Genomic DNA, 23775 nt, shown 5'->3' with positions numbered 1-23775 from the left:
CTGACCGGTCCAAAGGTTCGGTCTGGTCCAGAACTCTGCTGGGTCTGGTTCGTCTGAGAGCTTCTATATTTTCTCTTTTCAAACTGCTCTGCACCAGGACCGGTTCGGCTGGAGAAAGAGCCGAACCTGCTCCTTCATCATCACTTGATGAAGAAAGGAGGAGCGCGAAGCAGCAAAACATTAAAACCAGGAAGTCAGAATCACATCACTGGACCGGAACCAAAAAAATCTGTTTATATTAAACAAAAAGAAAAAGAAAATTACAGATTTTATATCAGGCTATAATTTAAATACATGTTTTTAAGAAGAACATAACTATCAGAATCTAGAGTGTAATTCGGTCCAAACCCATCAGAATGTTCCGGTTCTGATCCCAGCCGGATCATTGAAGACTCGTGATCTCCTGATTGGTTTTATGCTTTTCGTTACAAAATAAATTATTTTAAAAAGGAGGTTCTGGTTCCTGTTTTTATATCATCAGAGACGGGTCAGAACCTGTCCAGAACTCAGAAAACATCCGGAAAACGGGAAAATTCTGTTGGTCTGCAGAAACTGATGGCTGGAGTCAGTGCGCCACCTGGTGGCGGCAGAGAGAACTGCAGGAAGGAAACGGGAAACTTCAGTAATAAAATAGATTTTTATTAAACAAAAGAAAGAACTAGAACATGATCCAGAACCTGATCAGAACCAGGAGCCGGTCCAGAGCCAGGTAAAGAGCACACCAGGCAGTTCAGCAGAACCTCCTTTAATCTTTAAGTCCCACCGCCGCCTTCAGCCTCTTCATGCGGCCCAGAGCCCCGCCGCTCCTCATGGCCTCCCGGACCTCCCGCCGGCAGTCCGGGCAGCGCTCCGCCACGGCGCACAGCGCCTCCTCCAGCGCCTCCTGGCTGTGGCGCTCTGGCGCGGCGCTGCTCTGCGTCAGGACGCCCACGGTGTGCCGCAGCCAGCCTTCGTCCCGGATCAGCCCAGAGAGCCACGGCTGAGCCCGGACGCAGCCGCCCAGCGCCTGCAGGGACAGACGCCACAGCTCCGCCGCCTCGTCCCAGCTCTCTTCCCAGTCTGCGCTCACCTGAACCGGACCAGAACCGGAACCGGGACGCAGGGCGCCGCGCAGGAACCGCAGGGTTACAGAGAAGAAACGTCTCTGGCCCGCATCCACCGGACCTGGAGACAAGGGAGAGTTAGCAGAGTTAGCAGGACGGACAGACAAATAGGAGGTCTGGTTCAACGCAGCAGGAGGTTCTGATCCGCTTCAGGCCCGGTCCAACCATCAGATTCAAAAAGTGGTCAAACAACTTTCTATTAGTGCTGAAAACTGATTTAAAACAATCACCGGTTTGATTAAAAGTTAGCTACGCTAACCACAAAGCGCTAATCATATCATTAGTTCTGCTAACGCTATACCAGCATGGCATTTAGCTGAAGCTAATGCTAAAGCGCTATATCTACAGAACATATAGTGGAAGCTAACACCAACAAATTCAATTCAAATTAAATCAGATTTTTACAGATTAAAATCCTGCAGCACCAACAAACTCTAGACATTAACAGCAGCAGATGTTTATTCATATTCACAGCTTGCTCTGTTTTTATTTTGTTCATGTTTGAAAAAATGATTTGGGAAAAAAAACAAGAGGAGAGGAAATGGAACTGGATTCACTTAATTCAAAATAAGAGCGTGAATATAAATAATTATAAATAAACAACTTGAAAAAGTCTTAATAGTCAATAACAAAAACTTCAACACAGATGTTGAACTTTATTTACTTGAAAGTTTACAAAACAAAACTTATATGGAAAATTTAACTTAGGGGAAGCTAAATATGCTAAATGAAAGGTTAGCTGTGCTCACCACTGATTAACTAGAGGATTGGAAATGAACTCTGACCTCCAGTTGAAGCCTTTAGCCGGCCAATCATCAGCCCCAGAGTGCAGTAATTGGCTGCTAGGACCAGGAGGCGGGGCTTATTCATCAGAACAGGAAGTGCTTCACTCAGGTGGACCTCCAGGGTTCTGAAACACGGATCCTTCCTGGAAACGGACAGGTGGGCTCAGAACCAGAACCAAACACCAGGAACCAGAACCAGAACCACCAGCTACCTGACGCTGTCCGGCTCCGTCACCGTCACGTTCAGGAGGGCGGAGCACGCCGTCTCCATGCTGGGGTCTCTGGGAAGCGCCGTCAGGCTCCGCCCCCTCAGGTCGGTCCAGGTCCGGATCAGGAAGTCCACCAACAGCGCCGGGGCATCCACGCTGAGCAGCACCTTCCTGGGGGCGTCCTCCGCCGACAGGTGGCACAGGGCGGGTAGCAGGTACCTGCAGAGGGGGTGGAGCCTCCATCAGAGGGGGCGTGGCCTGTTCCACAGTGGAACCGGCTCCTGCAGCCGGTTCTGGGTTTACCTGAGAGCCCCGGTGCCCGTCCAAGTCCCGCCCCCCTCGCTGAAGGACAGCCGGGCCGTCCAATCAGAGAGGCTCGGCTCGGCGGCTCCCTCCTGCAGGTGGCGCCGGGCATAGCCAATCAGGAAGGGCAGCAGAGCGGTCACTTCCTCCTTCAGACAGGAAGTCTCCTCGGCCAGCCAGGCGCAGAGCGCCCGGAACGTCGCCAGCACAAACGGGTCGGAGAAGCGGTCGGACTCCACCTGAAGGAGAGGAGACGCGTTACGCTCTGCAGCGCCCCCCGCAGGAGGAGACAGGTCCAGGTGCCCACCTGCTGCAGGTAGAAGATGACGGCGGAGAACGCCTCCTGCAGAACCTCCAGAACCTGCCGGCTCTGCTGCAGACTGAGCGCGCTCAGAGCGGAGCAGTGAGGTGGCGCCGCGGCGCCGGCGGTGCAGGCCTGCTCCATGGCCGCCTCCATGATGCGGTAGCATCCTGTGGGGAGAAGAAGAAGAAGAAATGATGATGCTGCAGTCAGCTCAGGGACCAGAACCTACGGAGAGAAATTAGTCCCAATATTATGGCAAGTAATTCAAAATGTTTTTGCAATACATAAACCTACATTTATGGAGTTTATTTTTTAAAGATATTTTTTCATATTTTTGAAATAATCTTTTCACTTTTTATTTTTTTTATCCAATTCTTTCCAAATGATCCTTTTAACTGTTATTTTTAGATTTTTTTTATGTTCTGCCTTTTTTTCAAACAAATTTTATCTTCAAACAAATTTGAAACTTTTTTTCCCAAATGATTTCTTCAGACTTTTTTCAGACAAACTGTAATTTTTGAAACGCGTCTTTTCTAGATGAACTGCTCTATTATTCAGGCAACATCTGATATGTTCATGCAAATTTATCCACTAAAACACAAACATGCAGGAAGTGACACACTCATCATTTTAGAAACTGATTAAATCAATGTCTAAAAAATAAAACTAACGCAGTCGGCTCTTTATTAAAGAAGTATATTTATTTATTTCTCTATTTATTGTATTTATTTTCCGTTGAACCAGAACTCAACGGCCTTTACACTGAGTTCTGGTTCTGGACCAGAGGGAAATCGGACCCGGCGACCCGGTAGAACCGGACTCTACCTGTCAGTGTGTTCTGCAGCTCTGGACTCGGATCGTTCCCAGGCGGTTCTTCCAGACCCATCCGGACCTCCACACAGGCCCGGTTCACCAGCAGGCAGCAGAACCGGGCCGGACCCACCGACTCCCAGCCATACAGGTCCAATAAGCAGGCACTCAGAACCAGAACCGGCCCGATCTGTTTGGGCGTCAGCTTGGCCTGCAGCGTGGGTCTCAGCGCCGCCCACACTCTGCCCACCGCCTCTCTCAGCTCCGCGCTCTGCAGCGCCGCCTCTGGCGGCGGCAGGAACCGCACCAGCTGGGCGCACATCTGGAGCCGGGTCGGGTCCGAGGCCCGGCAGAACTCCGAGCAGAGCCTGAGCAGCAGAGAGAGGAGTTCTGCCGGGTGTTTGCGCCAGGCTTCCTCTCTGGTTGTGGACAGCAGGCAGCCCAGCAGCGACAGCGCCCTCTGGTGGCAGCGGTTCTGACCCGCGGCCCGGCACAGGGCCGGCACCGCACCCCGGGCCAGGAGTCGCTCCGGGCCCCGGAGGAGCCCTAACACGGCCATCAGAACCTGGAAGCAGTCCGCCACCACGGCTTCGTCCAGAGACTTGACCTCTGACCTCCTGCTCTCGTCCCCCTCGCCCCCGCTCCCTCCGGGCCGGGCCTCCGGATCCGCCTCGGCCCGGTTCTGCTGCTGCGACCCCGGCCCGTCGGCCAGCAGGCCCAGCAGCAGCGGCACGGTGGCGAGCAGCTGGGGCCGGGCGGCCATGTTGGGGTCGGTGCTGAGGGCGGCCAGCAGGGCGGAACCCAGAGACAGCAGCTCCTGGGGAGGAAGTCCCGCCCCCCCGGCGTCCCGCAGGGCAGTGACCAGCAGCCGGGCCGGGAGGGCCGGGCCCACCGCCTCAAACACCCGCCGCATGGTAGCCGGGTCCAGCTGGCTGGCAGGGCACAGCCGCGTTATCTGAGGGAGACAGAACCGGGTCAGAGACGAATCAGAACCGGGTCAGAACCAGGTCCAGTTAGCAGGGTTATCAGCTTTTGTTAAAACATAGATGGAGGTTTCACTGTAAAAATGTTATCAATAACATTATTTATAAAAAGCTGATCATGAATTTTAGCCACATTCATCCTAATGCCACATTTTCAAGCCATTTGGACCAGTTTTAATTTTTAAATAATTGCTTCGTGATGTATCGGACCAAACAACGGAGCAATAAATACAAATGAAACAAAACTACAGTTTGAAGGAGCATTCTCTGGATGATTATCTGTGAGTGTTTCCTGTCTATAAGGCAGCTGATTGGCTGCAGGGACTCCACTACCGTCTATTGTTGTATTACCGTAATACACCATGTATGCGCGAAGCTAATCTTTACAGCCGGCTGGATTAACCTCCAAATTTCATGTGGAGAAATCGAGTCCACTACTTAAAGAAACAAATATGGTTAAAGACTTTAAAGATGGAGGTTTACAAGTTATTGACTTTGAGTGTTTAAATGCGGTCTTAAAGGTAAATTGGTTTACATATTTTATTAATGAATGGAAATAGTATCTGGTTTTGTCTCCCCAAAGGTTTGTTTAAAAAAATTAGATGAATAGATTTTGTTCTTAGATGTGACTTTGGTGTCGACAGATTTCCTGTTAAGTTATCTGCCTTTACAAGCAGGTTTTGTTGTGTTGGAAACTTCTGAACACGAACAGCTTCACTCCTCACCAAACTCCATCTGGAACAACAGAGAGTCTCTGTGTTTGGATCACTGGATGGAAAAAGGAATTTGGTCCATAAGACATTTTCTTAATGACAGTGGAGATTGGTTGACTTATGACGAATTTTGCTTATTGTATAATCTGGATTGCTCAGGCACTCAGTTTAACACAGTAATGAACTCTGACCCCACTGCAGTCAAATATCTGGTTCAAAATATAATCAGCTAATCTTCAGTTACTTCAACTGTTTGGATTTAACCTTTTGGACAAAAGTAATTCTAACAAACGGATGCGTCAGCATCTAACTAATTTTATATTTCCTGGATGTGCTGTGGTGGCGTAGGGGACAGCGCGACCCATGTCGGAGGCTTTGAGTCCCGGACCCGGCGATGTTTGCCGCATGTCTTCCTCCCTCTCCTTCCCCCTTTCCTGTCAGACTGCTTTCATATAAGGGACACTAGAGCCACAAAAGACCCCCTAGAGGGGAGGAAAAAAATTATTATATTTCCTGTCCGACCAAATAAAAACTCCATTTTAAAGTTGTTTTCTGATTCAGAGGTTAACTGAGGTTAACTGTGGAGAACTGCTGACCTTAAATCTCCTCTAAGTCCTAAAGCTAAAGAAGTTCATTTTAAAATTCTCAATAACATTTTTCCATCCAGGGAATTATTAAGACAAAGATTCAACTTTGATACCAACAGCTGGACCTTTTGTGACAACGACTCTGAAACAACAGATCGTCTCTTTTTCTATTGTCTGCAAACTGGAACATTTTGGAGGAACTTTCAGGACTGGATCTCATCCAAACTTTCCTCCATCGTCCCTTAAAAAGAGAGGATCTAATATTTGGACCCACAGAGACAGAAGAACCTCATTCAACCTGCTGATCCTCACCAAATTCTTCACTCACTCCTGTAAATGGGGGAATAGAAATCCTGACTTTTCAGCCTTTAAAAACCTTCTAATGGACAAAAATCACTTCAGAACCTTAAAACTGATGAAAAACAAGCAGGAATAAATACAGCTCTATAACGACCTGAATTTATTTGAGAACTAAAGCCTCTTTGTCTTTTCCTGTTTGTTTTTGTCGTTCTGCTATCCCTCTGTTTGATGTCTGACGAATTTTATTTATTTATATTTTACTTTTGTTTTTTATTGTTGTCTTATAATTATATGTGTGCCTTAAGCCTGTCAGACTTGATTTCTTCATGTATGTACATGCCACGTGATCTTGTACAATTGTTCAAAGTGTTTAATAAAATAAATAAATAAATAAAAAATAACCTCGGCAGGATGAGACTCACCAGCATCAGAGCCGCTAACGTCTGGCTGTCATTCTTCGCGTGCCTGAGCGCGTGCAGACACCTGTCCAACACTTGTGTCTGAGCTTCACTGAGGCACCTTCCTCCTGCTGCTCCCTGCTCCTCTTCCTCTGCCGCTTGGTCACCCATGGTAACCCTGGCAACCAGCAACAGCAGTTTAAAGTCAGCTGAAAATGTGAAACCCGACAGGAGGGAGACTCTAAAACCACCTTAGTGATGCGTCAGCTGTTCCCAGACGCAGCACAGCAGCTTCTAAATCCTCCCGTATCAAAATAAACTACCACAAACCAATAAAAACCCTCAAACAGTCGCGGGGAACCAATCAGATCAGGGTTTGTTGCGTAGTAAGGGCGCCATTTTAAGCCGCGCCGGAAAACGAGGCATTGACTGGGTGTGCATCGTTTAACAGCCGGCGCGTCAGCCGGAGACAGAAACGTTGAAGCGTTGTATTCCAGGCAGTGGTTTGGGTTCCGGTGTTTATATTTTTAATAATACCTTTTTTTTTTTCTTTTTTAAATACATCTATAGCGATTGATGACGTCATAAACTTCAATAACCCGCTCCCACAGGGGAGTGCGGTGTTCCAGAAGTAATCTCCTCCCACACCACCTTGTCCTCATTTCTTCCTAGGTGATCTGCCGGCTGACGGTAAGAGATGCAACCTGTGACTCCTATTCAGTCTCATTTACTGTCCATAATCTGAGGAGTTAAATGGTTTCTGATTAGAGAATCAGTCAGTAGAAAGTTATATAACTGGATCCACCCGATTCTCCGGTTTTACCAGGCAACATGTTATTCAACTCAATAACATAAAGGCTGTTGGGCGGATTAGCTGTCAGGGTTGTAGGTTTGAATCCTGCCCAGGGGACCTTTCTGCATAGCGTTGGCAGGCATTCTCTCTAAAAACATTATCTTTCTAAACAACACTGCCATGTCTGACTGTGTGAGGTGGGTCCAGGGTTCACTCTGGTATCTGTGACGGACTGATTAAAGCGAAAGCTAAATAAATAATCAACTGCATGTTATGGATTGGTCTCAAGGACTTTTAAAAGTATTGATCAAAATGGTTTTCCATACTTTAACTTTCAAGCACGTCATCATTCACCTTTTAAGAAAACAGCCAATCAGAACAGAATACAGCCGAGTTGGTGTAGTAGCGCCAAGCTGCCGCCAGGTGACGCAAAGCGGAAGTCTGATTAAAGTTCGTTATATTCTGGTAAATGAAGATTTAAACCCACAGTTTGACTGGTTATATAACAGAACCGAACCTGTAACGAGTCTATCCCGAGGAAAGTATTGAAGGGAACTCGAACGGTTCCATTCATTTGATTCCTTTCAGACTTTTAAGTTGAAAATCCCTCTACCGGAAGTTGTGTTTTACATCGGTGATCCGTCACTCATCAGCTGTACAGCTCGGCTCTGACCCACTTTACAGTACAGAGGGCCAGAACCAGCGGCACATCTCCGCTACCGAACCTTGGGAGGCGGCCTCACCGCTGGCAGAACCCCCGGACCGGGACCGAGCTCCGGATCCAGCCCCGGTTCCTGGAGAGGTGACCGCAGCTGTTAGCCTGAAAGTGCCTCAGCGCGGCTGATCCCGGATTAGACAGGTAAGCCTCACCGAACCTGCGGTACCGGGCTGTCAGCGCCAACCTGCTGCAGCAGACCCGACCCACTCCACGGCGGCCTGCCCACGCTCCTCCGGCGGCTGCGGCCGTCCCGCTGTGACCGCGGACTGATGTTTACACTCATGTCAGATCCACGGTGAATGATCCCTCCACATGACGGAATTTCTTCCAGTTTATTCCCGTCTTGGGCCGGTTCGAGCTGAATGCAGACCCACCATCTGGTCCGGACTCAGAGGTCCAGCCGGGTTCTGTCAGGCCTCTGGGCTCAGTGATGGGGCCCCTCAGGGCTCAGTGATGGGGCCCCTCAGGGCTCAGTGATGGGGCCCCTCAGGGCTCAGTGCTGGCCCCTCAGGGCTCAGTGATGGGCCCCTCAGGGCTCAGTGATGGGGCCCCTCAGGGCTCAGTGATGGGGCCCCTCAGAGCTCAGTGATGGGGCCCCTCAGGGCTCAGTGCTGGGCCCCTCAGGGCTCAGTGCTGGGCCCCTCAGGGCTATCCTCTTATTGATTCTTCATTACTGTATTTTTCCACTGTTGACATTGACTTTCCATTGTTTTGTAGATGTTAGCCAACATTCTATAATAGCCACATATTAATCGGCAGCATTTCAGTTCATTTTAGCTCATTAACTAATGTTTGTTTACCAAATGCAGAAAGTCAATGTTAGTATTATCCACATACTAATGGTAGCAGTTTAGCTAACATTAGTGTTGTAGTTCATTTTGAGCTAAACGTAACATACTAGTCAATAGTAGTCAACATGCGAATCTTCAGTGTTTTATCTTACATCTTGCTGTTGGAAAGGTTTGCTAAACTGTTAACAGGAATTCTGATTCTTATTTACTAATGTCTGCATTCTAATTGCATTAAGTAAAACATGCTAGAGGTAGGCCACATACTAATGGTAGCATTTAAAGCTAACATTAGCATTTTACTTAATTTTAAGTAAATGCTTTACTGTTTGTATACTAGATGGACTATTATTGCAGATCAACATGCTAGGGGTAGCATGTTTATGTTAGTATATGAGCAAAAATGAACATTTAGGCTCATTTGATATCAAAATGGGAGTTAGCATCCTGAGTATGTTGGAGTTTGTCAGGATGATACTGACGGCATTTTAGCTAACCGTAGAATTTTAGCTATTTTCACTGGAGGTCAACATGCTAATTATAGCCACCATGCTAATGATAGAATTCATTTTGATAAAGCAGCTAGTGATAGCCTGCATGCTAACCAACAGCATTTTAGCTAATTCTGGACATTCTCCTGACATGGAATCAAAACAACTCTCATGTTGTTTGTGGCTGTTTCGGCTTTGAAGCTGAAACTTGAGGCCTACAGAACCAAACTAAACCTCAGAACCTCTGATTCGGTTCAGACTTTGGCAGACCCATGTTAGATTTCCTCAGAAACTTTCCCGCTTCATTTTTTATTTAATCCAGAACGAAGGAATGTCACCAAACCGCCTCCAGTCTGCCTCCGCCCTCCTGGACCGGTTCTGCTTCTGCTCCAAACACATTCAGGGATTCTTCCTGCAGAACCTCTGTGTTCAGCTTTTCTCTGACTTTAATTAGGACAAAAGCTGTGGTTTAAAGCTGACTCATTAAGGATCTCTGGCAGAAGCAGAATCTGCAGAGGAGGAAGTGCAGAAACTAGAAGCATGTGTGAAAAGCTGCCAGCAGAACTGCAGCAGGAAACAAATATCAGAACTGAGACAGAAACGTGCGGGCGGGTCGGGCCCGGATCACCGGACCGGAAACAGAACCGGCTGCAGGAGGGTTAGGGTTAGGCCCAGTCTGAGTTCTGCTGTTCTGGTCCAGATAACCTCACCGTCACGCTCCCGCAGGATATTCACTGAAGAAGAAGAGTAAACACTGGCAGAGGTCCCGCCCCTGGCTGAGCTCTGGACTTTGACTAGGCCTGGTTTTGTTGTAGCTCTGCTGCTGTGTTCGGGTCGTGGTTCTGACCCAGTTTGATCCGGTTGGAGGTTAGCTCAGGGATTCTCAAACGTTTCAATGCTATGACTCCAACAGCTTTGACCTCTGACCTCTTTGCAAACCCACAGGAATTACAAAATATGTAAAGAAATCTAAACATAAATATAAACTAAAATATATAAATATAATAAATAATAATATATAAAGCCATTCGATAATTATGACATTCATTCAGCATCAATAATAACCTAATTCCATCTGATTTTAGTCCATCATCAGATTATATTGGCCAGGCCAGATTTTTGGCCTGGCCAAAAAAAAAGTCGGCACCAAAAAATGGTCACACTCTCTAATATTTTGTTGGACCGCCTTTAGCTTTGATTACAGCCCGCATTCGCTGTGGCATTGTTTCAATAAGCTTCTGCAGTGTCACAAGATTTATTTCCATCCAGTGTTGCATTAATCTTTCACCAAGATCTTGTACTGATGATGGGAGAGTCTGACCACTGCACAAAGCCTTCTCCAGCACATCCCAAAGATTCTCAATGGGGTTAAGGTCTGGACTCTGTGGTGGCCAATCCATGTGTGAAAAAGATGTCTCATGCTCCCTGAACCACTCTTTCACAATGTGAGCCCCATGAATCCTGGCATTGTCATCTTGGAATATGCCCGTTCCATTTGGGAAGACAAAATCCATTGATGGAATAACCTGGTCATTCAGTATATTCAGGTAGTCAGCTGACCTCATTCTTTGGGCCACAATGTTGCTGAACCTAGACCTGACCAACTGCAGCAACCCCAGATCATAGCACTGCCCCCACAGGCTTGTACAGTAGGCAGTAGGCATGATGGGTGCATCACTTCACCTGCCTCTCTTCTTACCCTGATGCGCCCATCACTCTGGAACAGGGTAAATCTGGACTCATCAGACCACATGACCCTCTTCCATTCCTCCAGAGTCCAATCTTTATGCTCCCTAGCAAACTGAAGCCTTTTTTCTGGTTAGCCTTACTGATTAGAGGTTTTCTTACGGCTACACAGCTGTTCAATCCCAACCCCTTGAGTTCCCTTCGCATTGTGCGTGTGGAAATGCTTTTGCGTTCACAATTAAACATACTCCTGAGTTCTGCTGTTGCTTTTCTTCCATTTGATTTGACCAAACGTTTAAGTAATCGCCGATCACGATCATTCAGGATTTTTTTCCGACCACATTTCTTCCTGGAAGACGATGGTTCCCCACCATCCTTCCAGTTTTGAATGATGCGTTGGACAGTTCTTAACCCAATTCTAGTAGTTTCTGCAATCTCCTTAGATGTTTTCTCTGCTTGATGCATGCCAATGATTTGACCCTTCTTAAACAGACTAACGTCTTTTCCACGACCACAGGATGTGTCTTTTGCCATGGTTGTTTAAGAAATGAGGAGTTACTCATTGCATCAGCTGGGGTTAAATAACTTGTTGCCAGCTGAAAGATAATCGCCTATGCAGTACTTATCCAATAGGAGGCTTGTACCTATTTGCTTAGTTAAATCCAGGTGGCGACTTTTTTTTTGGCCAGGCAGTGTATTTTATGACTTTATTAACAAACAATTTCCAACACAATCTCCTCTTGATTGTAAGAAAATGTAATATTGTAAAGGTCATTTTATTTCTATAGCACATTTTCATCAACAAGGCAACACAAAGAACTTTACAGGAATTAAAAGGAAATACAAACAAAATAACAAACCAAAGGAAAGAGCAAAAGAAGAAAAAGATAATAATAATAATAATAATGTTGATCAAAGTAAATAAACTAGATACTCTAGTAAATATTACATATTTAAGATTTGATTAAAATATGAATCAAATGTCATTTTATTGCCACGGTTCTTGAGTGTTTTGCAACAGAGCTAATCTGGTGTTTATGAATCTGACTGGCAGCCAATCAGAAAATCAGAATTTATTGCAACTTTTCTTTTATCTAACAAAACAGAAATCATGATGAAAAATGTCAAATAAAATTTTATATTTTTCTTCTCATCTGTCTGAGCACTCGGGTTTAGAGGACCGTGTGACTGTGACGTTATTGCTACCCGTTGCCATGGCGATGCCAGGATCAGAACCTGTGGGTTTGGTTCTGCAGTTCTCTACAGCTCACCTTACCGTTGCTATGACTGCAACCCTACGGTGGCCCTGAAGGGCCCGAAACGGTTTGGACCTGCAGTCAGAACCATGTGGTTCTGGTTCTCCGCTGATCCGATGTTTCGCTCCACAGAGCGGCGCCGGAGCCTCCCGAGGCGGCCATGTTGGATCTGACGGTCAGGGTTCTGGTGTCGACCCGTCTTCACCCGTCGCCTCACTGCAGCTCACTGCCAACCTAACTCCTCTTCCTCATCTTCATCTGCTCTTCCGTCCCGGGACCAGAACCAGAACCAGAACCAGGACCAGGACCAGGACCAGGTGAGCAGCTAATTATCCAGGAAACATTTACAAGAGAAATATTTATTTCACCTTTTATCTATTTTATCATATTTTGTTTTATTTGTAAATTTATGAAAATGTAACTTTTAAAAATTAAATTGTACTTTTTATGCATAATTTATTGTGCTGTAATTTATAGTTTATCTATTTAATTGTTTTTTGTAATTAATATATTTCATTATATTTATTTACTAAATGTTTCTTATGTTATTTTTCTTTATTATAAAAAATCATTTAAATGTGAGAATCCAGTGAATGAGGAAACATTTAATCTCTTAATTATTATTTGAAATATTTGAAGTCAGTTTGTAAAGATTTTGAATATTTATTTATTTGTGGTGAATATTTATTTATTTGTGGTGAATATTTATTTATTTGTGGTGAATATTTATTTATTTGTGGTGAATATTTATTTATTTGTGGTGAATATTTATTTATTTGTGGTGAATATTTATTTATTCGTCGTCTGTCTGTCACTTAATTCACAGTTTTCTCATTTTCACATTTCTTCTGGTATTTTTGTCTTTATTCTAATATTAGGACTTTTTTTGTCTCTTCAGCAAAGATTAAATACAATATTGTACCTTATTTGATCTTTAGCTTTTTTATTATTTATTTTTTGTAAAAATGTTTTTATAATATTTTATTTCATCCCTTTCATTTTTTTGAATAATTTAGATGAAATGTGATCTGTTGTTTTGGACCGGTTCTGGTTCCGGTCCGGTTCTGGATGTTTGTCTCCGTTGCTCCTGCAGGTTCTGGTACCAGGTGGAAAATGTCCGGCGGCCTGCTCACCTGGCGCTGGCCTCACCTGCTGCTGCTGGCCCGCCTGTGGCTCCTGGCTCCGCCCACAGGTAAGCCAGCCAACATGGCGGACAGATGAACCGCAGGGCTTTGTGTGGCGTTGCCTTCAGCTCTGACCCCATCACGTTGCCATGGCAACAGCAGTCAAAGGTGCCGTCCGGGTCCAGTTGGCCCGTCCTCAGTGCACCTGTCCCACCAGGAGACAGAACCGAAAGTTTCTGATTAAACTGAACTAAAACCTGTAATGGCCAAACATCCGCTAACATGCTAACAGCTAATTAGCATATGAGCACTTTAGCTTCTTTGCTAATGTTTATCTTAACCATTATTAAAGTTTCCAGATATATTCTAAAGCACTAATTTAATTGGCTGTTTGGTAAATTTGAACAAGTTTGGATTATCAACGTTTATGTTCATGCTCTTATTTTGAAGTGGGTGAAGACACAGCAGTTCTGTTTCCTCTCGTCACAGCCTCTTTGTTTTTCCAGTAATTTTATTTAAAACACGAAAAATTCATAAACAAAATAAAACAGACAGTTCTGACCCGGTTCTGTCTGGACGTGGAGTCGGATGTGTTGGGTTTGGAACGTGATGCGTTCACTGACTGCTTTCATTACTGCGTTATTTTCAGAATCCTTTAGATTCTCCGTCTGGATTCTTCTGCTGCGTGTGGGATGACCTTTGATCCTTTGCCTCCTCCAGGCCAGGCGGCCGCCCTGTGCCGGGTCTCCGGCGGCGTCCTGGGGATCCACTGGGGCAGCACCCTGAGCCTGGGCTGGTTCCCGCTGGCGTCCGGTCAAGGCGGCGCCACCTGCTTTGAGACGTGCTGCCTGCGGCCCGGCTGCGGCGCCGTGTGGAGCGTCGGGGGGCGCTGCGTGCTGCTGGGCTGCTCCAGGACGGACGGCTGCGGCATCTCCGCCCTGCCGCAGCCTCACCAAGAGTCGCTGGGGCTGCTGCAGCTGCTGGCCAAGGTGGCGCTCGTTTTATCGCTGAGGGCTGGGAGGAAATTAGTTTCATTATAAGAATAAAGTCACAATATTAGCAAATGTACCAGAAAAAAAAGTTTTAATGAGGAAAAAGCTTCTAGAGTTCTAAGCATCCGATATCAGTTTGTGATTCTTTCTTCCAAAAAAGATTCAATTGTTTCAAATTTGATGCCGATGTGGCAAAAGTAATTAATTAAACCAACATGAAAATATAACTTCACAAGATGCTCAACATTAGTCACTTTAATTTTTCATTTTTGTGTCGCCGTTATTATAAAATTTACTTTATTCACCAAACATTACAACTTTTTCCTATTTTCATCCCGGCGTTACATTTAACTCTTCATTTCACCAGATGTTCAAAAGTCATAAAAACTTTTTTTTTCTCATAATGACTTTTTTGTTATACTATTTTCTTCATGTACAGTTGTGACTTTTTTCTTGTAATGAAACTTAAAAATCGTGAACTGGCTCTAATATTCCACCTGAATTGAAAGTGTAAATAAGAGAACATGATTGTCAAGATGGCCGCCCTGGGCGCGATGACGTCACTGAAACCCAAAAACATCCAGATTTCCCAAAACTTTTTCCTTTCCTGACTCATTTGTTTCCTCCTGCAGGGTTCGGTCAGGATGAGGCGCAGGAATCCTCGATATGCACGAAGACGCGACCTCTTCACCATGGTAACGCCATAGAACGACGCTCCAGCAGCAGATTCCGGTTCTGTTCTGGTTCTGATCCGTTTCGTTCATGAATCTGTGTGTGCAGGAGACGCTGCGCGCCGCTCCCACAGCTCCCACAGCTCCCAGCAGCTCCAGTCTGCTGCCGACGGCCCAGCAGAACCTCAACTTGCCGGCCAATGGCAGCTCAGACGGCGTTCCCGTTCCGCCACCGCAGAACGCCACTGTCGATCCCACCAAGTCCTCCGACACGGCTGTGGCTCCGCCCCCAGCAGGTGAGAGGCAGCAGAGGCGTCACATGACCTGTAGGTGGCAGCGTGGACTTTGCCCCCCCCGCCCGAGGTCAGCTGCAGTTTTCCCAGATCCGGAGGCGTTTTAGTGTCGACAGCTGGAATGCGGCGCGGCGCTCCGAGGCTCTGCAAACAGGAAGAACCGAGTTATCAGTTTCTGTGAGCCGAGCAAATATCTGGAAACCAGAAACGATCAGCTGCAGTCGGAACAAACTCCTCCATCTCACAGATTCATGGAGCTAACCGAACATGCAGCCATTAATCCATCATTAAATACATTTAACTTTTGGGAATTTTAAGAGAATAAAATAGTAATTTCATGCGCGTTTCCTGAGGGTCAGCGAACGCACCGTGCAGCTCACTGGTCCTGCTCTCCTCCAGCAGTCAGGGAGTTGGTGGTTTCGGCCGGACAGAGCGTGGAGGTGACGCTGCCCCGGAACGAGGTGGAGCTCAACGCCTACGTGGTCCCGACCCCCCAACCAGGTAAGGTCTGACCTGGAGGCGGGGCATCGTGGAGAGGGGCGGAGCTTCCCTCCATGATGCTCCATGTCTGGTTCTCTTCAGGAAGTAGCTACGCCTTCGACTGGCGGCTGAAGACGCATCCCAGAAATTACACCGGAGAGATGGAGGGCCAGAAGGGACAAACACTGAAGCTCAGCAAGGTGCCCAGGTTCTGGTTCTGAACCTGGTTCAGGTCCTGGTTCTGAACCTGGTTCAAGTCCTGGTTCTGGTTCTGGTCCTGTCTGACCTTCTCTCCCACCCTCCAGCTAACAGTGGGCCTGTACGAGTTCGAGGTGACGGTGATGGATGGGGACGGCGCTCGTGGGCGGGGCTACGTCAACGTCACCGTCAGACCAGGTGAGACGGGAGGCAGGTTCTGTTCAGGTTGTGTTCAGGTTCTGTTCAGGTTGTGTTCAGGTTCTGTTCAGGTTCTGTTCAGGTTCTGTTCAGGTTGTGTTCAAGTTCTGTTCATTTTCACAACAGAACCTGTTGTGAACCTGTTCACAGGTTCTGTTGTGTTCAGAGCCTGTTGTGTTCAGAGCCTGTTGTGTTCAGAACCTGTTGTGTTCAGGTTCTGTTCAGGTTGTGTTTAGGTTCTGTTCAGGTTCTGTTCAGGCCCAGATTAATTTCCAGGTTAGCTGTTCACGGAGCCTGAATTCACCTGGAGCCGATTTTAAACCCTGAATACTTTTTATCAACGACCGATTCCGGCGACTGAAGAAACGAGGAGCGATGGATAAATGTCTGGATCCTGGAAGCTGAGTCAGAAACCTTGAAGGTTCTGGAGGTCCGACCCGAACTGCAGAACCGATCAACAAAGACCCAGAAAAAACTTTCATAGTGGTGGACAGAGCTGGTCGGTAAAATAAGTTAGAGAGGAGCAGCTGTTTGAAAAAAGAAAGATACATACATTTATATGACAATTTATATTTATTAATTGAAAATGCAAGATACTTTTTCATAAAAAATGTTATCTTACCTGCTCATCAATAAAGTAAATGTTTATGAAATGTACATCATTAACACAAACAGAACTACACCTGCCTTATTAAAAGAAAAACTGATCATTTCCATTTTTTGGGTCATCAGTTGTTTTCTGTTTTGTTGGCCAAATTATTACGTTTTTTTATTTGGTCTTGGGCCGAACAAAATCATTTAAAGGGCCACAAACAGTTGATAAATGAGCAGATGAGGTCGCATGAATGAACATCCCATGATGTGTTTGACTGGTTCTGCTCAGTGATCCACTTAATGCCTCATTTTCCACCTGGCAGAGCCGCGCGTAAACAAACCCCCGGTTGCCATGGTTTCCCCCAAGTACCAGGAGATCTCCCTGCCGACCAGCTCCACGGTGATCGACGGCAGCCGTGAGTGGTTTTCACTCGACAGAAACGCCGCCAGCCACCATGGCTCCGACCCAAACTTTCCTCCTCTTCCTCTGCGCAGAGAGCACCGACGACGACAAGGTCGTGACCTGGCACTGGGAGGAGGTCAAAGGTCCCCTGAGGGAGGAGAAGGTCTCTGCCGACACGCCCATCCTCACCCTCACCAACCTGGTTCCTGGGAACTACACGTTCAGGTGGGGGTGGAGGAACCCGGCCGGTTCTGCTGAGGTTCTGGTCCAAACACAGACCGGGTCCAGGGAGGTTAAAGCTGCCAGCCAGAACTTTTTTCTCTGAGTAAAAAATTGTGAATGAGTTTTCCTCTTCCTCCAGTCTGACCGTCACGGACTCGGACGGCGCCACGGACTCGACCCAGGCCAGCCTGTCTGTCAACAAAGCCAAGGACTACAAGCCTGTAGCCAACGCCGGCCCAAACCAGGTCAGAAACCTCCTTCCTGTTGGTTCTGGACTGTACGGCGCACCAACAGTGCCAAAACTTGGACTATTCTCCACCCAGCATCGAGTACTTCTTTGTTCCCAGGAGGCTACTTCTGCTCTGACGCTGGCCGGCATCACTAACTGAGCAGGAGAGTACTAGCTAGCGTTAGCTTTGGAGAGGCTAATGACTAGCATGGTTAGGCTGGTCATCCTACTTCCTCTGCTGTCCATTATAATGGATAGGCTAGCATTAGCATTAGATATGCTGGTGTTACCATCAGTTCAGTTAGCATTAGCATTGGATAGGCTAACATTAATAATAATAATACATTTGAAAAACTACCATTAACTTTGCGTAGACTTGTGTTAGCATTGGATAGGCTAACAACTAGCATGTCTAGGCTGATGTAGAAAAAATTATCAAGATAAATGGTTAGCATAAAGTACCAGTAGACACTATGCTCCAGATGGATTGTATTTTTGTTTACTGTAATTCAAAGCGACTCTAAGTTGGTCCATCATTAATCAGATCAGTAGTTAGCTCTGGATAAAACCTTCTGGAACAAGGCAGCAACCTCTACTGGGTGAACAGCAGTGTTAATTTTGGCCCCAACAGTGCACCGTAGAACCGGGCCGTAGAACCGGCCGCAGGCGGTACCAATCCCAATGGGCTGTGTGTCTCTTTCCAGGCCATCCAGCTGCCGAGGAACTCCATCACGCTGTACGGCAACCAGAGCACGGACGACCACGACAACCTGGGCTACGAATGGTCGCTGAGCCCAGAGAGCAAGGACAAGGTGGTGGAGATGCAGGTGAGGTTCTGCAGCGCTGCCGGGTCGGTCCCGGTCAGTCCGGATGCGCCGGCCTCACCGTGTCTCGTGGTTTCCAGGGCGTCCGGACGCCCATCCTGCAGCTGTCGGCCATGCAGGAGGGAGACTACACCTTCCAGCTGACGGTGACGGACTCAGCAGGACAGCAGGACACGTCTAAGGTCACCGTCATCGTGCAACCGGGTCAGAACCGCCTCAATATGTTTCATGGATCCAGAACCTTCCTGTTGGTCGGTCTGCCAATAAACACAGCAGAAAGTATTCACACTCTTCAGTCCCTAACGATATGGTCAAACAAAAGAAAAACGAGACATTTTAAGCTGGTTCTGGTGGTTCTGCTGGGTTCTAATGGTTCTGCTGGGTTCTAATGGTTCTGCTGGTTCTGCTGCAGAGAACAACCAGCCTCCGGTGGCGGACGCTGGGCCGGAGAAGGAGCTGACACTGCCGGTGGATGAAACCACGCTGGACGGCACAGAGAGCAAAGACGACCAGAAGATCGCCTCCTACCTCTGGACCAAGACCAGGTGGGTTCTGGGTCTGGTTCTGGAGGTGCACTGGACTCGACCTGATTTAAAAATGGACCCCTTTCTGGACGTTTCTGTTTCTCCAGTGGTCCGGACGGCGTGAAGATCAACAACGCAGACAAAGCTGTTGCCACGGTAACGGGCCTGGAGGTCGGGGAGTATCATTTCACGCTGACTGTGACGGACGACAGGAAGCTGGAGAGCAGCGACACGGTGAAGGTCATCGTCAGAGAAGGTCAGTGGGCCTTTCTGGACCGGGTCTCAGAGCCAATCAGGAGGCCTGCAGCGTCTCACAGCCAATCAGGAGGCCTGTAGTGAGTGTCTGTCCCTGTCATTGCCCCAGAAAAGGACCAGCCTCCTGTGGCCCGGGTTCTGTCCACCCCGCCCGTCTCCCTGCCGGTCAGAACCGCCGCCCTGGACGGGTCGCGCTCCTCCGACGATAAAGGCGGCCTGAGCTTCCTGTGGAGCCGAGACGACAGCAGCCCGGCTGCGGGGGTAAGATGTTCTGCACCACCTTGCCGGGTCCAGGTTCAGGTTCTGGTTCTGGTTCCGGTTCCTCATGCTGGTGGTTTTGTCTTCCAGGACGTCCTGAACAACTCCGACCACCAGGCGGTGCTGTTCCTGGGGAACCTGGTGGAGGGGAAGTACAGCTTCACGCTGCAGGTGACCGACAGCAAAGGACAGAGCAGCTCAGACCGGGGAACCGTGGAGGTCCGACCCGGTAGGAGACCCGACCAGAACCAATCAGAACCAGGGCGGGGCTTTATGGATTCCAAATAAAACACCAGATCCAGTTACAGTAAATATTTTTATTTTAATCGTCCGTTCCCTGAGGCGGCGCTGCAGTTTAATAAAGAGAATAAAGTAAAGAAATATTAGCAGAATAAATATGCAATTTTAAAAAATATCTAAAACTATGAGAAAAAGCTTTAAGAAAAGTTAAAAATGCTGTGAGCAGCTCAGTTCATGTAAATATTTTTATGATTCAAACTAATTTGTTAAAAGATGAAGAATTTCCTTATCTGGAAAACAGATAAAAAGTAAAACTTCACAAGATGCTCAACTTTCTTCATCGAAAGGAATTCTGATTCTGATTTTAACTTTTTATTATATTTCATGTCATTTTCATGAAATTCTGATTTTTTTTCTCATAATTTAAAAATAAAATATTCCAGCCTGGCTTTAATATTCCATCGTAGACAACCTGAAATAAAATCCATATAAATAGAAGCTGTAAAACAATATGGCCGCCATGGCGTGGTGACATCACTATGAAGTTCGGAAACACAAGGAGAAAATCCAGATTTCCCAAAAATGAAATCTTCAATTAATCAATAAATCAATTAAAGTCAGACCTACCTGACGACCCACTGATCCGATTCTCTCCTGTGACCTTCTCCTGACCTCTCCTTGACCCCTGCCTGACCCCTGTCCCTGTCAGACCCGTGGCAGCGGGACCTGGTGGAGCTGGTCCTGGAGGTCTCCGTATCCCAGGTGTCCCAGCGGCAGCGGGACCTGCTGCTGCGTCAGGTCGGCGTCCTGCTCGGCGTCCTGGACGGTGACATCATCGTCAGGGAGATCGGCGCCTTCGGCGAGCACAGGTTGGCCACGCCTCCATCCCGTCGGCCTCCAGCCGTTTGTCTGTGATGAAGCTGAGCCGTCCTCCTCTTCCTCAGCACCCGGCTGGTGTTCCTGGTGTCGGGCGGTCCGGGGCGCCCCCCGCTGTCCGGACGCAGCGTCACGCTCAACCTGCGCAGCAAATTGCGCAAACAGAAGAACGACTTCCTGATCTTCAAGGCTCAGGACGTAGACACGGTCGGTGAGTCGCAGCGCCGACGGGAACCAGCAGGGGGAGCCGCAAGGCCGGTCTGATGCTGAGACTCCTCCTCACCTCCCTCCTCTTCCTCAGTGTGCCAGCTGAACTGCTCCGGACACGGAGAGTGCGACTCGTTCACCAGGAAGTGTGTCTGCCGGCCGTTCTGGATGGAGAACTTCCTGAGAGCCCAGCTGGGAGACGCAGAGAGCAACTGTGGTAGGAGGAAGAGGAGGAGGACGATGATGATGATGATGATGATGATCCTGTCTTTAAACTGTAACGTGTTTTCTTTCCAGATTGGAGCGTTCTGTATGTGACCATAGCGTCCTTCCTGATTGTGGTTGCCGTGGCAACACTGATCTGGTCGTTGGTGTGTTGCTGCAACAGGTGAGTTCAGATCCTGGTTGCTGATTGGCCGCCAGATGATGATGATGATGATGATGATGTTTTGTCTCCTGAAGACGAAGGAATAAAGTTCGCCGCAGTAAAAGTCGATATAAAATCCTGGAAGGTGAAGAGCAGGAAGTGATGGCGCTGCAGCCGCCCAGAACCAGTAGGACCAGCACACACACACACACACAATCGATCACTGAAGGAATGTTGTTATTGACTCTTCCTTAAAAAATTTATTTATTTATTTGTTTATTTGCGTTTATGTATTTCTAAAATTGTGTAAAATATATGAGCATTAGGGCCAGACTAAGAGATTTTTATTTAAATTACGAGAATGAAGTCATAATATTAACAGAATAAAGTTGCAAAATAACCGGATGAGTTATTTTAATGAGAGCGAGAAATCAGTCTGTGATTATTTCTTCATAATAAATAAATTGTTTCTCAGTTGTTTCAAATTCCTGCTGCTCATAATCTGATGCTGATGTACTAAAAGATTAAATATTTCCTAATCTGGGGCATGCCGTGGTGGCGTAGCGGTTAGCGCGACCCATATTTGGAGGCCTTGAGTCCTCGACTTGGCCGTCGTGGGTTCGACTCCCGGACCCGACGATATTTGCCGCATGTCTTCCCCCCTCTCCTTCCCTGTTTCCTGTCAGCCTGCTGTCATATAAGGGACACTAGAGCCCACAAAAAGACCCCCTGGAGGGGTAAAAAAATAAATAAAATAAAATATTTCCTAATCTGTAAAACCAAAAACAAAGTAGAACTTCACAAGATGTTCAACATTCCTCATTTTTATTTTTTGTGTTGGAGTTTAAATAACAATTTATTCTAATATGATTACTTTATTCTGGTAATATTATGATTTTATTCTCATACATTTTTTTTCTAAGCCTGGCCCTAACACTCGGTCATAAAAAGCAGCCTGCAGAAATTTTTTATCTGATTAATCAATAGATTAATTGTTTGCTATATTAATCGTTAGCTGCAGTCCTAGAGAATGCATGATCTGACCTCTGACCCCTGTGCCCCTCCGCAGCGCGCCTGAAGCCAGCCCCCGGCCCCGCCTCTTCGGCCCTCATGCACTCGGACTCGGACCTAGACAGCGACGAGGGCCAGGAGCGCGGCCACCTGCTGCGGCCCCAGAACGGCTCTCTGAACAACGGCCAGGGGCCCCCGAGGGCCAAGAAGCCCCGTGAGGAGCTTCTATAGCGCCGGGTCTAGCCAGAACCGGGTTCTAATGAGTTCTGGGCCGCTGGGTACTCACTGTGAGACGACGTTTACTGATGGACGCATCACTTCCTGCTTCAGCGACACGCCGGCTGGCCGCTGGGAGCATTCACCTCGCAACCAAACACTGCCACCAAACCAGAGCTACCGACCCAAAGCCCGTCCAGATCCCTGCATGAGGATTGCCGGCCGGATTGGACCGGGCCGGAGGTTCTGCTGCATGTCTGCTTGTTTTCTGTCTTGTTGACCCACTGGACAGTCAGAGTGGGCTTTTATTCTGAAATCCTGTCACACACTGGAGAGCAGCCTGTTAAGGCGCTGACCGAGCCCCTCCGCTGAGATGCTGATGATGAACTTTGACCCCGTTCTGTCTCTGGCGTTGCTTTGAAAAGGGAGAAATTGGCCGTTGAGTTGGAATCAAAGCTGGTCGCTGCAGACAGGAAGCTCACATGGGAGAAAAACTGAAAGCTTCTCTGACTGTGTGCTTCATTTTAGCTTTGGCTTTATTTCAATAAAAGCTTTTATTTTCCTGTTAAAGTGGAAACAGGATGGGATTTTAATCTGTAGTCTTCCTGCTTAGACAGGCCATCACCAGAACCCTGATTTTTATCTGGATGATGAGCTTTTAATTGAATGTTTTCTTATTTATTTTGCTTGATTCTACTTTGTCCTGAAAAGCTCATAACTTCTAAAGCTGAGGAAAATGAATAGTTTTGAGAAAAGATGTGAATGTTGCTTTTCTAAAAGTCAAAAGAGGAAATTATTCTAGATTCAGATGTGAAGCAGGAGATTGATGAGAAGGTTTCCTCTGATCTGCTCAACCAGAACCACCATGAAGCAGCCTGGTTGTTTCCTGGCTGGGGGGAGAAACGCAGAGCAACACCATGTTGCTTCTTCTCATCCATCTGTCCTTTAGTTTTCCAGCTGCTTCAGCATGTCTCCTGTTACCTGTAGGACCTCAGCTCTGCAGAGTTCACTGTGAAGCCAGAACAGGGAGGCACTGGTTGCTTTTCTAATGTTTAATGAGGGATCGTCCTCCCGTCTATCTGTGGTCAAACCTAATGAAACTGGATCATCTGTAAATCTAAATAAAATGTTTTAAAAGTTTATTGTAAAAAAAATGGACTGTGATTTTTCTTTGTAGATCTTTCTATTGCTGCGTTTGTTCTTCAGTCGCTGGTTTAAACGGGCTCTGATAGTTAGCAATAGACAGGAGCTAAAGTTCTGATGGTTCTCTGGAGAAGACCTGAAAATGGCGGCACAATAAATCGCAGCACCAGTGTGGACAACATAAAACAGCGACATACATACATGGAGGTTATGAACCACAAAT

At 47.1% G+C, this 23775-nt stretch overlaps 2 protein-coding genes across 8 annotated transcripts; one reads left to right on the top strand and one right to left on the bottom strand.

Annotated features, from left to right (window-relative positions):
- Positions 1 to 276: 276 nt before the first annotated feature.
- On the bottom strand, positions 277 to 6862 carry ncdn (neurochondrin). 3 transcript variants are annotated; one of them, XR_004341565.1, is made up of 8 exons: positions 6520 to 6847; positions 3530 to 4469; positions 2708 to 2871; positions 2401 to 2639; positions 2101 to 2316; positions 1889 to 2031; positions 678 to 1164; positions 277 to 596 (listed from the first exon to the last, which is right to left on the bottom strand). XR_004341565.1 is itself a non-coding variant. In XM_032581022.1 (8 exons), the coding sequence occupies exons 2-8, from the start codon at positions 6664 to 6666 to the stop codon at positions 746 to 748; spliced, it is 2268 nt and encodes a 755-aa protein (XP_032436913.1). In that variant the 5' UTR covers positions 6667 to 6673; positions 6747 to 6862; the 3' UTR covers positions 619 to 745. The 3 variants fall into 3 exon arrangements, 2 of the variants coding, with proteins under 2 accessions (XP_032436913.1, XP_032436914.1); XM_032581022.1 differs by lacking the exon at positions 277 to 596 and having other exon boundaries at positions 619 to 1164; positions 6520 to 6673; positions 6747 to 6862; XM_032581023.1 differs by lacking the exon at positions 277 to 596 and adding an exon at positions 6110 to 6127 and having other exon boundaries at positions 619 to 1164; positions 6520 to 6618.
- A 953-nt stretch (positions 6863 to 7815) lies between these two features.
- Positions 7816 to 23551, top strand: kiaa0319l (KIAA0319-like ortholog). Of its 5 annotated transcripts, none has more exons than XM_032581018.1 (24): positions 7820 to 8147; positions 12360 to 12526; positions 13321 to 13419; positions 14072 to 14340; positions 14976 to 15038; positions 15124 to 15310; positions 15707 to 15808; positions 15890 to 15987; positions 16093 to 16183; positions 17101 to 17193; positions 17273 to 17405; positions 17542 to 17647; positions 18336 to 18458; positions 18536 to 18659; positions 18868 to 19000; positions 19087 to 19235; positions 19344 to 19495; positions 19583 to 19721; positions 20442 to 20601; positions 20677 to 20819; positions 20910 to 21032; positions 21113 to 21203; positions 21278 to 21369; positions 22252 to 23551. In XM_032581018.1, exons 3-24 carry the CDS (start codon positions 13341 to 13343, stop codon positions 22422 to 22424), a joined length of 2823 nt encoding a protein of 940 aa, XP_032436909.1. In that variant the 5' UTR covers positions 7820 to 8147; positions 12360 to 12526; positions 13321 to 13340; the 3' UTR covers positions 22425 to 23551. The 5 variants fall into 5 exon arrangements, with proteins under 5 accessions (XP_032436912.1, XP_032436909.1, XP_032436910.1 ...); XM_032581019.1 differs by having other exon boundaries at positions 12360 to 12532; XM_032581020.1 differs by having other exon boundaries at positions 12360 to 12544; positions 15710 to 15808.
- Positions 23552 to 23775: the final 224 nt, after the last annotated feature.

Source organism: Xiphophorus hellerii, chromosome 13, assembly GCF_003331165.1.
Source record: "Xiphophorus hellerii strain 12219 chromosome 13, Xiphophorus_hellerii-4.1, whole genome shotgun sequence".
In the NCBI taxonomy this organism is placed as follows: domain Eukaryota; kingdom Metazoa; phylum Chordata; class Actinopteri; order Cyprinodontiformes; family Poeciliidae; genus Xiphophorus; species Xiphophorus hellerii.
This window is presented reverse-complemented; position numbering and strand designations above follow the sequence as displayed.